Source organism: Leptonotus elevatus, chromosome 9, assembly GCF_054856555.1.
Source record: "Leptonotus elevatus isolate MCC_2025b chromosome 9, RoL_Lele_1.0, whole genome shotgun sequence".
NCBI classification, from domain to species: domain Eukaryota; kingdom Metazoa; phylum Chordata; class Actinopteri; order Syngnathiformes; family Syngnathidae; genus Leptonotus; species Leptonotus elevatus.
The window spans coordinates 22,193,018-22,209,985 of NC_141247.1; the positions used below are offsets into that span (position 1 = coordinate 22,193,018).

At 36.4% G+C, this 16,968-nt stretch overlaps 1 protein-coding gene across 13 annotated transcripts in view; it reads left to right on the top strand.

Moving 5' to 3' along the window:
* Positions 1-16,968, top strand: part of prom1a (prominin 1a) — a 47,745-nt gene that overhangs the window by 23,302 nt on the left and 7,475 nt on the right. For 3 of the 13 annotated variants that reach the window (XM_086084403.1, XM_086084404.1, XM_086084407.1), the window contains 21 exons: positions 1,167-1,230; positions 1,563-1,652; positions 2,385-2,408; positions 4,166-4,395; positions 5,397-5,471; positions 5,920-5,983; positions 6,616-6,775; positions 6,955-7,107; positions 8,596-8,719; positions 8,812-8,915; positions 9,122-9,206; positions 9,782-9,928; positions 10,074-10,145; positions 10,955-11,047; positions 11,185-11,202; positions 13,253-13,306; positions 13,751-13,831; positions 13,910-13,978; positions 14,085-14,174; positions 14,583-14,698; positions 16,228-16,296. In XM_086084403.1, the coding sequence (XP_085940529.1) occupies positions 1,167-1,230; positions 1,563-1,652; positions 2,385-2,408; positions 4,166-4,395; positions 5,397-5,471; positions 5,920-5,983; positions 6,616-6,775; positions 6,955-7,107; positions 8,596-8,719; positions 8,812-8,915; positions 9,122-9,206; positions 9,782-9,928; positions 10,074-10,145; positions 10,955-11,047; positions 11,185-11,202; positions 13,253-13,306; positions 13,751-13,831; positions 13,910-13,978; positions 14,085-14,174; positions 14,583-14,698; positions 16,228-16,296 (1,982 nt within the window). Of the gene's footprint in view, positions 1-1,166; positions 1,231-1,562; positions 1,653-2,384; positions 2,409-4,165; positions 4,396-5,396; positions 5,472-5,919; positions 5,984-6,615; positions 6,776-6,954; positions 7,108-8,595; positions 8,720-8,811; positions 8,916-9,121; positions 9,207-9,781; positions 9,929-10,073; positions 10,146-10,954; positions 11,048-11,184; positions 11,203-13,252; positions 13,307-13,750; positions 13,832-13,909; positions 13,979-14,084; positions 14,175-14,582; positions 14,703-15,700; positions 15,877-16,227; positions 16,297-16,968 lie in introns of those variants that run through there. The other 10 variants (XM_086084409.1, XM_086084412.1, XM_086084414.1 and 7 more) reach the window with 6 other exon arrangements.

Consider the following 16,968-nt stretch of genomic DNA (forward strand, 5'->3'; position numbering starts at 1 on the left):
CGTTAAAAGGCAAATCACCCCCCCCCCCCACTCCCCAATTTTTTTTATTTATTTTTTTTACAATAATGAGTTAGGATTAGGGTTTGTTCTATGCAGCCTCACTAGTCTAAATATAGTATTCTGGTTAATATTGCGTTAGTGGAATATGGGTTAAGCAGCAAAATCTAGCCGTTTTTATCCATCTCAGAAGGCGGCCATTTTGCCACTTGCTGTCGACTGAAGATGACATCACAGTTGCTCAGGTCTCAGGTAGTCAGAGGTGGCAAAGAAAGTAAATAAACTCCCACAGTTTGGCCTTAGCCCCGGGTGCTAGCTAGCTAGCTCCCATGGTGCTCGTTTACCTGCTAGGGAGCTAGCTAGCTAGCTACTAGCTAGCATCAGGGTCTAAAGCCAAACTGTGCCAGGGTTTACTTAATTTCATGTCCTTCAGCAATGTTTTTGTTTAAAATTCCCATGGCAAATCCCCAAAATGATGAGCAATGTTTTTTGTTACAGTTCTCCGGCCAAAATAGATGACATTGGCAAGAAAAATAAGAAAAATAACTTTGCGATATAGCATCACCCATCTATCTAGTACTTCTACTTCCATTAAGCGCTCATTTGGGCACATTTCTTAGGAGAATTTAATTAAACAGCGGAAACTAGAAAAGACAATATTGTATGAAAAAAATGGTCAACTTTTTAATGAATCCTGCCAAGCTAAACGTGTCCACCAAATTTCATGTCATTAGTTCAAACTGTTTCCAAACTTTCCGATAATCCCCCCAAACGATCATCAATCTTTGATGGCAAGCTCCGCCCACATTCGATGACATTGGCAAACAATCTTTGGCAAGTTAGCGTCACCACCAGTCTGTCACGGATACCTGCTTCCAATTGAGGTTCGTTTTGGGCAAATTCCGTAGCCACATTTTGTGGAAGTAGGAGCCCTGGAATTGGCCCCAAAATGGCTGCTTCAAACCAAAATCGCTGACTTCTTGTTCTTTTTACCGCATGAGTCCTTTTCTTGTGCATCCTCTTAGAGACATGTTGACCCATGTTTTTGTCGATGGGTGAAACTGTACTTTCCAGGGGTTTTGGGATGGTGGTGTTTGGTATCTCTTAAATATATACAATAAGTGTACACTTTTATTTATTTATTTATTTTTTTTGCTTCCAATTTTCAGCAAATCGATTACCTCACCTCTCAGTACGCCACCGCCAAGAACCAAGTCCTCTACGACCTGGAAAGTAAGTCCACTCCTTGTCTACCTCCACCCCCTAGTGGCGACTTTCATCAATACACATTACAATGATTTTTAGGGTTCCTTGCCGACTTTACATTGTTGTGCTCATTTTTACTTTTATTATTTATACTTTTCATTATCATGTTGTTTATGTGACTAAGAAGATAATAAAAAGATAATAAAACGAATAAATAAAGGCCAGCCCGTGCCAGCAGTGCCAAGAGATTAAATCTGTTGATGACCATGTTTGTTGTATTTTTCCAAATGGCAGACATAAGTCGCACAATGTACCGTGTGTTATCTTTTAATATTCGCTTATCTCCTTTTGCTGCACAGACATAGGTCCGCTATTAGGTGGACGGATACGCGACACGTTGGGTAAGGAGGTGAACCCGGCTTTGGACGCTGTGCTGAAAATGACAGGAGGTGCGTACGAGCTCCCCGTTTCATATCCTTTGGTGATACCATCAGCATGACAGCAAAACAACAACGACAAAATCATATTGTCTTTGCCAATGGATGGTGAAGGGAAATAAAGTCAAAATAGAGGCCAATATCAGATAAATATATAAAATAATTATTTAAAATAATAAAAATAATTCATTAAAAATATAATGAGATGTAAAAATATAGTAAAAGAATGGGGGGAAACGGGTAAAATAAAAAAAATAAAAAAATCTGGGAAACTTAGTAAAATGCAAATATGAAGTTACTGTACAATCGTATATATCATTAATAAAATAAAGTGAAAATAATGACAAATAAAATAATGAAAATATGAAATAAAGGATTTTCCAAGATAATAATAAAAAAAGAATCTAGCAAATTAAAATAAGATCTTGGTAATAATGGAAATATCCAGTAAATGAATTTAAAAAGAATCGAATAATGAGATATCTATGGAAACTAATGAATATGATTTGAGTTAAAAGAAAAAATAGGAGTAAAAGTAAAGTGGAAAAAACAATGCTAAGTAATGAAACATTTAGAAAAATATGGTAAAATAATGACCTACTGTATTGTGTGTTTCCGAAGTATCAAATGCTGACTGTCAGGAAAACAAACTCAACTGATGATACTGCGATACCATTTTGATGACATCATAGTTTAGCCTCTTGTGTTTTGCTTTTCTTTCTTTTTGGTGGATTTTTTGTGAAGTGAAAATCGACAGAGCCATTAAAGGTAAACGGAATTGAACCATGACGTCGCGTCTGGTTTGTCCCCAGTGGTGAGCCCTCCCAAGACCCCCAAACTTATATTCCCTTCATGTAGTATTAAAGACCCATGTGAAGATTAAAACTGCACTTTGCACTGACAAATTGACTGCAATGAATGTACTGCGCATATAGTTGCGTAGGTTTTTGTGAACAAAAGACTTTGATTTGTGACGTTACACACTGCTACGTTAGCTTCTTGCCAGCTAGCATTCTGCATGGCGTCATAGAACTCAAATGGCACCAGTAACAACCAACTTATTGTGAACAAAGGACCTTGATTTGGATCTACTGTGACTGATGCTGTGCAATAAAGGCCATCTGTTTGTGTTAGACTCTGCTGGTGAACAAAGGACTTCATCTGTTTTAGCATTTTGTTTGTGGTGTTTGACAAAGAGCACTACGCAGACTGCTACGTTAGCTAAAAGCTAACTCCCATTGCTGTTAGCTGAATTTCCTGGCTTGATAGCCAATGACTCTCAATGGAAGTTGGACAGATTTTATTGATTCAATGGGTGGGGACATTGTTTTGGATGTTCAATAATGTTTGTGTTGTTTTTTGATAAATATTGAAAACTTCTCTTGAGACTTCCTGCTTGGTGCAGTTTTAATTCACTTTTGCGAACACTGAATCAAAGTATCCCTGTTTTTTTCCCTGCATCTTCTTGAATGCATTCAGGATGCACGAGGACTCATGCATGCTCCGATCCCGTCGCAAAATGTCCGCCAGGGGGCGACATTGTGATTTTCCTACCCTTCGCTCGTTTGTTGTCTCCTCTGGTGCTTGTAAACTTTTAATTGCCCTGTGTACAACGACGAGAACTCATTTAAAAGCTATTAAAATTTTATTATTCATAGTGCTGTTGTTTGGGCTTTATTGGCCAAAAATCTAAGGTGTTGCTGGGCAGATTTATGATTTATTTACATTTAGAGAAATGCCCACAACACACATTCAAGTAAAGCATTTTGAATATATAAACAATAAAAAAAATAGACAAAATAACGTAGCATAGTATAAAATGTGTCGTGTATATATAAAATTATATGTAGAGCAAAAAATACTTCTTTAAAGATGTAAAAATATCGTATTTAGATTTTAGACGTTTAGAATACATTGCTTGCAAAATAGACCATTAGCTTGCTATGCTAACTTGCCAAAAAATGAAGATATTTTAAAAGATAGATTGATTGATAGAAAGATAGGAGAATTAAAACTACCTAACAAGGTAGCTAGCTAGATAGAGCTATTGATTTAGAAGATGAAGTAGAGTGCTAGCAAGGAAGCTATTGCTAACTAGCCAAACTATGGTTACCGTAAGACTAATTATTTACATTTAGAGCACAAAAATAACTCAAGGAAATGAAAGACATATATAAAGAATATTTAGGATTAAAATTTGATAGCAAGCTAGCTGTATAGCTAATAATTTAGATTATCATTGAGTACTAAGTAACATGATAGCTGGAGCGCTAGCCTGCCAACATACAGCCACCCTAAAATAGATGATTTATTTAGATTTAGAGCACATTTAAAAATTACATTTAGAAGTAAGTATTAGCGGTACAGAAAATAAATGGATGAAAGTTTAAAACATGCTAGCAATTCAAATGGACAACCTTTCTTTTAAGAGATAGGTTAGCTAGGTAGCTAAATCTTGCCATGCTGTAGATATTCTTAATTTATTTCGCCAGCAAGTTAGCTGATTATGTGCTCTGGTTTCGCAGCCATGCGTGAAACCAAGGAGGCCTTGGAAAACGTGAGTGTGTCCCTGCAAGTGCTGCAGGAGGCCACAGGCAAGCTGGAATTCAACCTGAGCCTGGTCCGGGCCAACATCAAGTACTCCCTCAATGACCGCGGTTGCCATGACGAGGAGTCGGACGCCACCTCGGCTCAGCTGTGCCGGGGCATCCTCCAGTCGCTGGAGCAGCTGCACATCAGCGCCAACTTCACACGGGTACCAAAGGATTAATTTTTTTATGTGATTTGTCAGTTTATGTATTATTTATTATTTAAGTACTTCACAAGATATTTACAACATTTTTAAGTACATTTATTATTATGGTGATTGATTAATTATTTCTTCTGTTTTATTCATCTTTTGTACTTTTTTAAAATTAAATTTATTGTTATTTATTTACAATATTTCAAACAATGTTTTTTTTTTAACTCATTCACTGCCATTGACGGCTATAGACAAAAAATTAACAAAAAATAATAATTTAAACTATTTCTATTAGTTTAACATTTTTTGCTAGCAAGAGTATGAAAACCTAGATTTTTTTATTTTTACAACAGATATAAAATGTGTGATTAATCGTTAGTCAACTAGTGAAGTCATGTGATTAATTACAATAAAAAAATGTAATCGCCTGGTGGGCCTAATTTAAAAAATATATATTAAAAATAAGGGCCGTTTAATCGTAATTAATCACATGATAATTTTATATTTCTTATAAATGTACAATAAAAAAATTCTAGGTTTTCATAAAAAATGAAATTAAATGAAAAAAATGTCAAACACGTCAATGGCAGTGAATGAGTTAATATTAACACTTTCTTTTTGAAGAAATATATTTATTTAAAATTTAATGTCAACGGAAGGAAGGATGTGTACAAAAATGAACAATTTGTTTTTGTTAGTTTAAATATCTTAAACTTTGTGTAGTATTTATAGTTTTTTTTGTGTGTTGACATAACACAATTGTACCTCACATTTAATTAACTAAAATGAATCGAACATTATTTACATTTTGTTAAGTTTTATCCAGCATTGAGTATTTTGCATGTAAATAACAATTCTATTCAACATTAACGTCATATTATTTTGTGCTTGTATAACAAAAAAAAGTTTATACAAAAATAAGTCAAACCGAGTTTTTGCGTGCATTTTTTTTTTTATTACGCCGATGGATGTCTGATTGACAACCGACTGACTCTATTTTTTATCCGTTCCAGCTTCCCAACGTGAACTCTCAGCTGGAGAAGATGAACGACGTGTTAAAAACGGACCTCAGCGCCGTCGTCAACAAGGTGAACGGAAAGTCTTCATTTTATTGCTTATTTGACTTTGGTGTGGTTGGTGACTTTTTGGAGGAAATAGAAGAAATTGTGTCAATAAGGTTGTAAAAAAAAAAAATGCTCTTTTTTTTTTTGCTTTTTTTTGGGGGGGGGGGGGGACTAGTAGGGTTCTGAGGTCCACAGGCTCAGATCAGTTAGTGGGGCCCAGAGTTCAAAGCAAACATGGTGCATCAGCATTTAGCTGTTATGCTGCACGGGAACGGAATAAGCTGCCATCAAAACGGACGTTAACCTCAAGTATTTTTTTTTGTTTTTTTTCATTTAAATGACTTCAATTATTTTGCCTTTAAATGTTTATTTTCATCTTTGAATGTTGTACGTTAACTATATGAAGCACATTGAGTTAGCTTGTTTATGCTATGTGCAGTAAATAAAGCTGCCTTTTTGTCACCTCTTTTAGGGTTACGCATCCTTGAATGACACGCCTTACATGGTTATGGTACAGACCCGAGCTGTTGTTGACAGTAAGTATTAAAACAAAAAAGTGTCAGAAGTGGGGGTTCATTTAAAAATATATTTAGTGTTTTTTTAATTTTGATGACCAATATAATATTTATTTTGTTCAGAAGTCTGGATTTTTTTCTTCTTTCATTAAAACGTGTTGTCAGAAATGGGGTACACCTCTAAATATGGGCTATTATTTATTTATCTGATGAAACTTGCTTTGTCTGAAGTGGGGATCCAATTTTTAAAGAGGGCTAATTCATAGCAACAATAAATACATTTTTGTCAGAATTTGTGTCCAAATTGGAGATCCAATTTTTTGAATGAATTAAGAAAAACATACACACTTTTTGTGTCAGAAGTGTGGCTCCACTTGACATTTTTGGCTTCTCATTTTTATGTCCAATTAAAAAAAAAAATTTGTTAGAGATGGTGTCCGAAGTGGGGATCCAATTATTGAAGAGGGCTTATTTATAGTTACAATAAAAACACTGTTTTTTTTTTTGTTTGTCAGAACTGGTGTCAGAAGTGGTGATTTACTCCAGGTTTTTTTTTTATTCGTCAAAAGTGGGGATCTATTTTTATAAATATGACTTCTTATTTTGCTGTCCACTAAAACAATTGCATTTTGTCTTCATTGAAACTACGTCAGGGTTGCAGAGTTTGGTGGACGACATCGGCGGCAACGTGGGCAACCTGTCCAAAGTGTTGCCCGTGCACAACTCCTTGTCCAACTTCACCATCTTCATCAGCCACCTCCACGCCAAGATCGAGGACCAGTACCCTGAAATTGACAAGCTGGACTTCTACAGGTCAGATCACCACACCGTTTGTGTCAGCAAAATGTAGAATACCACCTGAATTTAACAGGAATTTCATTCAAATACAGAAAATGCAACATTTGCATCACTTTACTTTAAAAATAGACCAAATGCATGTTGCATTCAAAAGATCCGATTTCCATGTGCGTTGCGTGTGCGTGCGATGTCAGGTGGACGAGCTGCGTGGCTTTGTGCTGCATGCTAGTGCTGGTGCTGGCCTTCAACTACCTGGGCCTGCTGTGCGGCACGCTGGGATACGACAAGCACGCCTCGCCCACCACGCGAGGCTGCATCTCCAACACGGGAGGCACCATGCTCATGGCGTAAGGAACCTTCGCTTTTTAAGTAGTGCCCCACTTCTGATACAACCCCGAAAAGTTGCTTTGTTGAAAATAAACATAAGAACTCACTTAAAAAAGAATAAGTGGGTCCTTCTTCTGACACCACGTTTTTTACCCATTAAAGGTTGAACTCCACTTCTTACACCGGTTCTCAAAATATAATATTGACATAACTCAAAGCCACTTTTTACAAAGTAAAAGTAGTTCACCACTTCTGACAGAAAGATTGTTTTATTGGTCATACAAATGACAACCCTTATGGTTTTAAAATTGTCCCCCACTTCTGACACCACTTCCAAAAAGAAACAAAAAAAGGTTGTTAAAACTTGACCCTCTTGTCTGAAGATGTTTCATGGGCATATTTTTTAAATTGAAAGAAAGTGGATCTCTACTTCTGTCATTCCCCCCAAAAAAAGAAGCTTAATTGGACAGACATTAAGCCAATTTTTTTTATGGATGCCCATTTTTTTACCACAAAAGAAAAAAAAAGAAAGAAAGAAATACTGTTAAATTAAAATGCTGCTTACACTGAGACAATTTCTGACAAAAAAAAAGTTATATTAGGTTTAAAAAAGAAAGAAAAGAAACAATAATAAAAATGGTTTCCCACTTCTGTTACTATTACCAACAAAAACAAGATGGACATGATAATTAGCCATATCTAAATAAAAAAATTAAATAAAAAAAGTTTAAAATAAGAAACCATATTTTAAAAAATTGGTCCCCATTTCTGACACCACTTTTAACAAATAAGTATTATTGCGCATAGAAATAAGAAGCCCATTTTTAAAAAAAAAATTGCCCCTGCTTCTGACAGCATTTTGGAGCCATATTTAAAAAAAAAACAGTTTCTATTTTTAACACATTTTTAAAAAGGTGGATCCCGCTTCTGACAAAAGCTGATTTTGTTGGATGTAAAAATGATAAACCTTTTTTTTAATGGGTCCTCACTTCTGACACCACCTATAAAAAAAAAAAAAGTTGTATTATTAGGCATAGAAATAAGAAGCCCATTTAAAAAAATGTATACCATTTTGGAGCCATATCTTAAAAAAAAGTTTCTACTTCTAACACTTAAAAAAAGGCGGATTCCGCCTCTGACAAAAACTTGATTTGTTGAACGTAAAAATGAGAAACCATATATTTTTTTAAATGGGTCCTCGCTTCTGACACCACTTAAAACAAATAAGTTGTATTATTGGGCATAGAAATAAGAAGCCCATTTAAAAATGTTGCCCCTGCTTCTGACACCATTTTCGAGTAAGTAAAAACAAGAAAAAAAAGCCCAAAACAATTTAACCGTCGTGAAATAAAACTACAATGAATCATTGCCTTTGACAGAGAAAAGTGTTTAAAAAAACATATATATCATGTAAATAAAACAATGTAAAATGATTGATATTATTTTGTTAAGATGATGATGATGAAGATGATGATGATGACGGTTGCGATGCGTCTTGTGGTCCCCAGCGGCGTGGGCTTCAGCTTCATCTTCTCCTGGCTTCTGATGGGCCTGCTGAGCGCCATCTTCCTGCTGGGCGGCAACATGGAGAAGCTGGTCTGCGAGCCCTTTCACACCAAGGAACTCTTTAAGGCCAGTCATCGAGTGACCAATCAACACGACCCTATTTAACGCCCATTGGTCAAAGCTTTTCACTTCACTCAACGCTTGCGACTGGTCTCCAGGTGGTGGACGCGCCGTACCTGGTGAATTCCGAGTGGAGGAACTTCATCCCGGGTTACTTGTACAACGACTCGGAGCTGGAGCTCACAGCAGAGAGCTTGTACAGGTGACAATCTGGATTTGTCATTTTTAAATATAAAAATATACACGGCATGTGTATGTATCTGATTGGATAAAATGGCTTCTTGTATTTGCGTCGGCGGCTAATCCAAACTTCCTGTCCAGAGAGAACGTGCGTGTCATGCACTTCCGGACATGTTCACTAGGTGGCAGCAAACGCTTAGGCTAACAATTCCACTTTTGTGTCTGCAGCACTTGCAAAGAAAACAAAGGCATCTACTCGGCCCTGCGCTTGGACAAAGTTTTCAACGTCTCGTCTTTCCTCAACGTCACCATGGTCAGTGAAGGCAACACGAACTCTGGCCTGGAGACATCTCTTTAATTTAATAAGTGAAGATAATAATACATGATGATGATAATTTAGAGAAAACCTTTCAAGAGATGCAAGGACAAATATTTGAAGAAGTGACAATAAAAATAAAAATTTACATTTTATTTAATTTGACACACGCTACTAAAACTGAAGAAAAAAAGCTATAATAAATGTTTTTTAAAAAAAAAGTGAAAATAAATATAAAAATGTAAATTTTGTTTCATAATTATTTTGTATTTAAAATTTTGATTTACACTGCTACATTTAAATTTGAAAAATAAAATAAAAATAAAACAATCAAATGAAAATAAAATCAATGTGAAAATGAATAAAAATATGAAATAAATATGTCCAAAAAATTACAAAAAGAAATAATGAATAGAAATGAAATATATGAAATCACAAAACACATGTAAAAACAAATTGGACATTTAAATATAAACTTAATTCACTGATAACAGTGGCCATTTAATCAGATGATGCAATTGACCAAATCAGCAATATTCCGCTTTGTTGCGATGGACTTGTTCTCTATCCAGTTCACAAAAGACGTAGCGACACTTCTGAACAACATGAAAATCGACCTGAGAGGAGTCATCTTACTGGAAGCGGAGGGCAAGCAGAACCTTCTGGATTTCTCCGAGGCAGGCCTGTCGGAAACCAACTACGCAGATTACCTGGAAGAGGTGACACATTTGACACAAAATGAGATTCGTAGCTTTTCTTTTTGACCAAAAAATGCTGTGCACATTCCTCCAATGGATCTCAAAGTTAATTCCGTGTAAATGAAGCGTCACTAAAGCAGTGGAAATGTGATTTTCTCTCCCGCAGGTCAACAAAGGCGTCACAGTGGTGGACCTGCTCGCGTTTGCTAACGAGCTGGAAGCCCAGACAGACCTGATGGTATTTCACGCCACGCTCCATTTGTCTGTTTATTTCAATTATTCATGTTTAATACGCCTCTGCCGCAGCGTCGCTGCCAGGCCTGGCGGGGCAGAAAACATGCAAATCAACACCTTCTACTTAATAACAAAGCACAAATACTTTTTTTTTTGATGTTATCAAAACTTTTATTGAATATAACAGAGTAAAAAAAATATTTTACATTTTTAAGTACAGGGTTATGTAGTGTTTACTTTGAAACATGTAAAGCACATTATTGAGTTACCTTTTGGCTTTATCAGGATTTTGGAGCCAATCACCAAAAACTAAACAACAAAAAAAAACGATAAGAGATCACTGATCTGATCAGAAGATAGATTGATCTATCCAATCTATTTAAACATGTTTATTTATTGTACAGTCGACCCCCAGAATTCTCGGGGCACTGGGACTGCCCCCCGCCCATGAATAGCCAAATGTTTTATTTATTTGCACTAAAATATGACAAAAAAAAACGGAATTTAACCTTAAGAAATCCTCACAAAAATGCTGATACTAGGGACACCCCCCCCAAAAAAAAAAGAAATACAATAAAATAAAAATACATTAAAAAATATTTTTTGTGTTTGTGTTAAAACATTTTTTTTTAGTCAAGGTAATCACTCATGTACTCGTTTATTTTATTTTATTTTTTATATACAGTATGTATATTTTTTCAATATTTTCAAAAATATTTCCGACAGTTTCTACTTTCATACATTACCACTACCTCTAACACTATAACGTGTGTAACAAAGCGTGTATTTTTTCTGTGCGTTTGTGTGATCTAGCCTCGAGGTCGTTTGCAAACATCTCTGAAAGGTCACGCGGGCACCGTGCGCCAGATCCACAGCCAGCAGGTCGTCCCCATGCAGCAGGCCATGGTAACGCCACGCCCACTTTCCGCCTCCATTTGCAGCCCCGCCCTCTTTCATTCATTTCTGTTGACATTTCACTCTATCCAATTAGCCATTTGTTCCAATTTACGTCTGTATGCTTGTTTTCTACTTTCACCGACAAGAAATATGTTAGAGCCAGGGTAAGCGCTTTTGCTCGTTGTCATTTTGTTACTTTGTGCAATGTGGTTGCCATGTTTCCAACAAGTAGTGCAGGTAGCATTTGAGGCAGCGATGAATATTAGCGATATAGTGATTTTTTTTTTCAGATTTTTTTTTTTTTTCCCCCGTTGCTGACATATGTACACTTGTTTGTGTATTTGTTGTGTAATACTGCTTTTGTGCTTGGCGGAGGTAAAACAAGTGATGCTGAACTGCACTGCTTGGTGTAAACTATGGAGGACCAAAACTGCCAAATAAAAAAATTATAATAATAAAATACTAAGATAGATGAATGAATAAAAGTGAAAATAAAAACAGATATAAGAAATATAATTTAAAAAAAATGTAAAAAAAAATTAATATAAATAAAAAGTACAAATAAAAAACAAAAAACAAGATTCAAAAAATAAAAATTAAATATAAAAAAAAAAGTCGAAATAAATACAAAAATAAATATATAAATAGACGCTCTAACATTTATTTATTTCATGCTGCAGACCCTCTGTCAGGTCGAAATGTTATTCAAATGAGAGGCGGTTTTAAGCGTGTTTTGGGTTGGACTCCGCTGTTGCAAACAATTTTTTTTAAATATATTTTATATCCATTTTTATTTTCACTTCAATTCATTTATTTATTTATTTTGTCATTCATTTATTTTTTATTTTGGCAGTGTTGGTCCTCCATAGTAAACAGGTTACTAGGCACACCTGGAAAAATGTATCTCGTTTTAGAGGATACAGTCACAGTGTGCAATGTGTGTGCGTGTGAGTGTGTATATCCTTCAAAGCAGTGATTCCCATCCACAACTGTTTCAGAAAATTGTAATTTACATAATGTATCTCAAATTCTCATTACTTGTTGAAATGAATGGAAATGTCATTAATGTGTTTCATTGCACCCCAAAAAATGAAGATTAGAATACAATGTAAAGAATCATGACATTTCAATGGGCATGGTGCTACCCATTCTGTTGGCCACCAGGGGGGAGTATAATACATGCAGATGAAACACAGAAGAAGACCGTCTCAACTAAGCTACAATAAATATTAGTTGTTTTTCGCAGAGGATAGAAAAATGTCAGCATTATAGTTTGTTTACATGTGTTACATTACTGCAACATTGACGCTACTTTTGCTAGCCTGTCAATGACGTTTTACATTGTGTGTTAGCGTTAAGCTAGCAGATCTGCTAAACGGTTGCTGGTTGTGAAGTTCTGATCACCATTTACAATTTTTTTTTGCTTGAAAATAATAATAATAATAATAATATGTAGAGGTAAAATTTTATATATTTTCTGTAAGATTTTAAGGTTGTGTGCCGTGAGATTAGTTTCAAGTAAAATGTGTCTTGGTTGGGAAGCACTTTTTGAAGGTGTGGTATTGAAGGACTTTGTGGCCAAAATGCCAACAAGCATCCACTTACAAAAACAGTTTGACATTTTGCTTTCCTTCTCTTTGAAAGTGAAGGTCACATATTTTATTTATGCGTCAAAACCACCTGAAGTCGAGGCCTTCGCCTCAATTAATCACCTGTTGCGTCATCAATTTATTTATGGGAAGATTCTTTTTTTAATCTATCCATTTCATACATGGCGCTTGTCCTCATTAGCTGGAACCAGGTGACAAATCACCCCAATCACAACCCTAATGTGGTTGCTCAACTTTAAGGCTGTTTTCATTTTGGAGCACAATCCTTCTGCATGTGTGACGTGATAAAATGTGTTCACGTTTGAGCGTGTATCGTTTCTGCTGAGCGGAGGTAGCAAATCCAGGTCCAGAAAGTAAAAACCCTGCCGCATTTTGGCTTTAGCCCCAGGTGCTAGCTAGCTAGCTCCCATGGTGCTCGTTTACCTTTTATGGAGCTAGCTAGCTAGCATCAGGGGCTAAAGCCAAACTGTGGCAGGGTTTTTCCTTTCTGGACCTGGATTTGCCACCTCTGCTGCTGAGTCATCGTGATCCGGGTGGACCTCACATTTTGACATTTTAGCCCTGTTGCTCTATGACTGTCCGTTGTGTTTTGTTTCCCTTGAAGAGCTCCTTGAACCAGAGCATGAGGTTCCTGGAGAGAACTGCATCAGACCTGCCAGTAAGTCAACCATAAACACAATCACAAGAGACAAATTTGAGTCCTTTCAATGCTAAAAGTTACTTGATACCAACCAAGAGTCTAATCAACTCAACAGGAGAGAGCTAGCTATAAGCTAACATAGCCTATATGTTAGCTCAGAGATTCTTCTTGTCAAACAATACAAACAAACAGTAAAGTGCATATTAAAAAAATAAAAAAATAATGACGAAACTCCAACAGAAATTGTTACTAGCTAGAAGCTAACATAGCACTTTTCACTCAAACATTCATCCATTTTCGGTAAGCTGCAGCTAAAAGTTTTATCAAGCCAATGGGAAGAAAACCAGGAAGTAGAAAACGACCAAAATAAAACAAACAACAGAAGCAATTATAACCAAAGTAGGCATTAAGTCAAAGAAAAAGCCAAGCACACGACTGAATGTCATGTTTTTTTGTCCACAGAACAAAGTCTTAGCCATACTAGATGCCATCAACGCAGCCCAGTATCTCATCTCCCAGAATGCAACACACCTTATTAACCGGGTACCGACACAACTCATTACATTACAGACACATGATGACAAATAATTTCTCATTTTGAATTATTGTTTCCCCTTTCAGGAAAGTGCAAAATACACATCAACCATTGTGGGTTACTTCCATCAATACGCAGAGTGGGTCAAAACAGCTGTAAGTCGCAACACTGTAATAACACATTAATAATATGTAATAACGTTACTTTTAAGTTATGTAAACATGTCGTGTGGGGTTCCGTGTATGTGTCGCCTTGATGCAGCTGGCCATGGAGGTGGCGCCGTGCAAGCCTTTCAGCAACGTGCTGGACACGGTGGAAATTATTACCTGCAGCTTCCTGGTGGACTCGATGGTATCTGATGCTTACATACAAATACACACAATATATGTGTTTTCGTATGAGATTATATTTATAATGGGTGCAAAAAAAATGTTTAATACGGCATTTCAAAAGTTACATTTGGCCATATTTTCAAATAACAACATGAATGCGTATTAAGGGTGCAGCTAAAAAAATGCAGAGGTGCAAAAACTTTTAAAATAAATAAATACATTTTGTGGTGTGAAAACCTGAATTTGTCAATATTGAGCAGTTTGAATATTTGGTTCTTTAGAAATGAGATAAGGAGCACATAAAAGAGTTTCACAGGAAAATGTGAGTGGGTGTGAAAAAAATTGAAAATGTCCCCACTCGCACGTCTATATTGAATTGAAAAATCAATGATCTGCTAATAATGTCAAATGGACGTTTTGGGCGCAGAACGTGTTCTGGATGGGTCTGGGATGCAGCACGCTCTTCCTCATCCCCAGCATCGTGCTCGCCATCAAGCTGGCTAAGTTCTACCGCAGGATGGACACGGAGGACGTTTACGATGAGTGAGTACTTTTAATCATTTGTTTTGGTTTTTGGTTTTTAAATACACGCTGCTACAGCAGATAAAAGCCGTACCTCACACACACACGTACGCACACACGCACACACACACACACACAAAATCGGGTTCAAAATGATTATTTTTTAAACTGATAGTTCCTCTTTAACCCTTTTATTATTATTTTTTTATGTATTTATCTTTTGGGGGGGGGGGGTATTATAAACACGTTTCCTAATCACAGACTCTTTTTTTTTTCTCAGTATTTTTCATCAGCATTCAGGGCTAATAATTTTTTGGTGGATTTAACATGGCTTATAGTAATACTAAATCAATATTACTAAAATAAATATAATATAAGATTTGTTTTCATGTTCCTATTTTGCCCACCCCACCCCCCTGTAATCCCTGATACAAATAAGTATAATAATTATAATAATAGCATATTTCATTTTTTTAATTATTTTTTGTGAATATTAGAACAATTATATACACTAATGTACTAAAATAAATATTGACATTTTGAGTGAGTAGATTTTTTTTTAATGGTCCTATGTTGCCCCCCAGTAATTCTAATAATAATAATAATAATAATAGCAGCATTTCATTTTTTTATTAATTATTTTTGTGTGTGAATATTGGAACAATTAAATGCACGAATATACTAAGATAAATATTGAGATTTTGAGTGAGTAGATATTTTTTCATGGTCCTATGTTGCCCCCCCCCCCCCCAGTAATCCCTGATCCTAATAATAATAATAATAATAATAATAATAGCATTTAATTTTTTTATTAATATTTTTTTTGTAAATATTGGGACAATTAAATACACAAATTTTAACCTACAGTGACTTTTGACGAGAGACCTAAAAAGGAGTGAATTTGAGCAGCAAAATAACATGAGGCTTTCAACTACTACTTTCCTGCATTGGACTATTGTTTCAAAGCTTCTTTTGTTGTACCTTAACTCTTTCTTCCTGCTTTTATTTCCTCCTTCTTCGTAGTTCCTCCGTTTCCGGGACTTGGCATTTTACTTTGTGATAACCATTTCTACTCTTTTCATCATCCAGCTTATCCTTCATCCTCCCTTTTTTGCTTTTGTCATCTTCTCCTCTTCCTCTTCGTCTTGGCACTCGGCACTTTATAAACACTGGCTTGGAAGGCATGTTCCTTTTGTAACCTGGGGAGGGGTGGGGGGGGGGGGGCTACTTCCTGGTGCATTCCATCCAAGAACATTCTCGTTTTGTTGTTGTTTTTTTTGCCACGAAACGCCCATTTCTGCTTTTTACACATCCAAAGTGTTTACGACTACAAATTCTTGGTGCTGGTTTCTGGGGTGAAAAGTGTCCCTTAACTTTCACTGAAGGGCTCTCGCAATCGCGACCTGACAAACGCTTGACTGTGTCATTGCTGTAAATAATCCAAAAGAAAATGGCCGCCCCCAATGAAAAGGAACACGACAAGCATGCCATCATGTTTCATCTCACATCTTTCACGTTTTTTTGTTTTGTATGCAATGTTTTGTTTTCAGTATGGAAAATGGTAATAATGGTTATCATAGCGAGCCCCCGCAAGGCATCCTAAACCCCCCCGTGACCAGGTAAACACGCTGGTTGCTATTCCGCTGCATGCAATTTGGTGGCGGGAGCATGCTCACATTGAGGTGTATCTTATTTGTTGTTTTGAGGGTTTCTGTTGATTGATGACAACCGCATAGTTCTATTCAGAGCTTGTGGCTTCATTTTGACTTCTGAAGGGATTCAAAAGCTATGCGGCCGACCAACCTTGAAACACAAAAAAGTCCACCTGTTGATATTTAAGAAACTATGTGGAAATCTGCATAGCCAATTTATCTTGATTAGTTTGAGATTGTATTTATTTATTATTTTTTTAGGGATTGAATTTAACTATGACATTATCTAAAGTTTGCATTTTACTGGTTTAAGTTTGACTTTGGGGGGGGGGGGGGGTGGAAGGTTAAGTGATTCAACTGGCTATTCGGACGACGCATAGCTTTATCCAGCGTGGCCTGCATTTATCTGGGGTTGCTTAATTTGTTTTGTTTTTTAGGAAGGGAGGAGAGAAAGAGAGAGAGGGGGAGAGGAGAGGAATGGAGGAGAGAGGGAGTGAGATGGAGGAGGGAGGGAGGAGAGAGCGAGAGGAGAGAAAAAGAGAGAAAGACAGAGAGAGGGGGGAGGAGAGAGGGAGTGAGAGGGAGAGGGAGGAGAGCAAGGGAGAGAGAGAGGGAGAGAGGGACAGAGAGAGAAAGAGA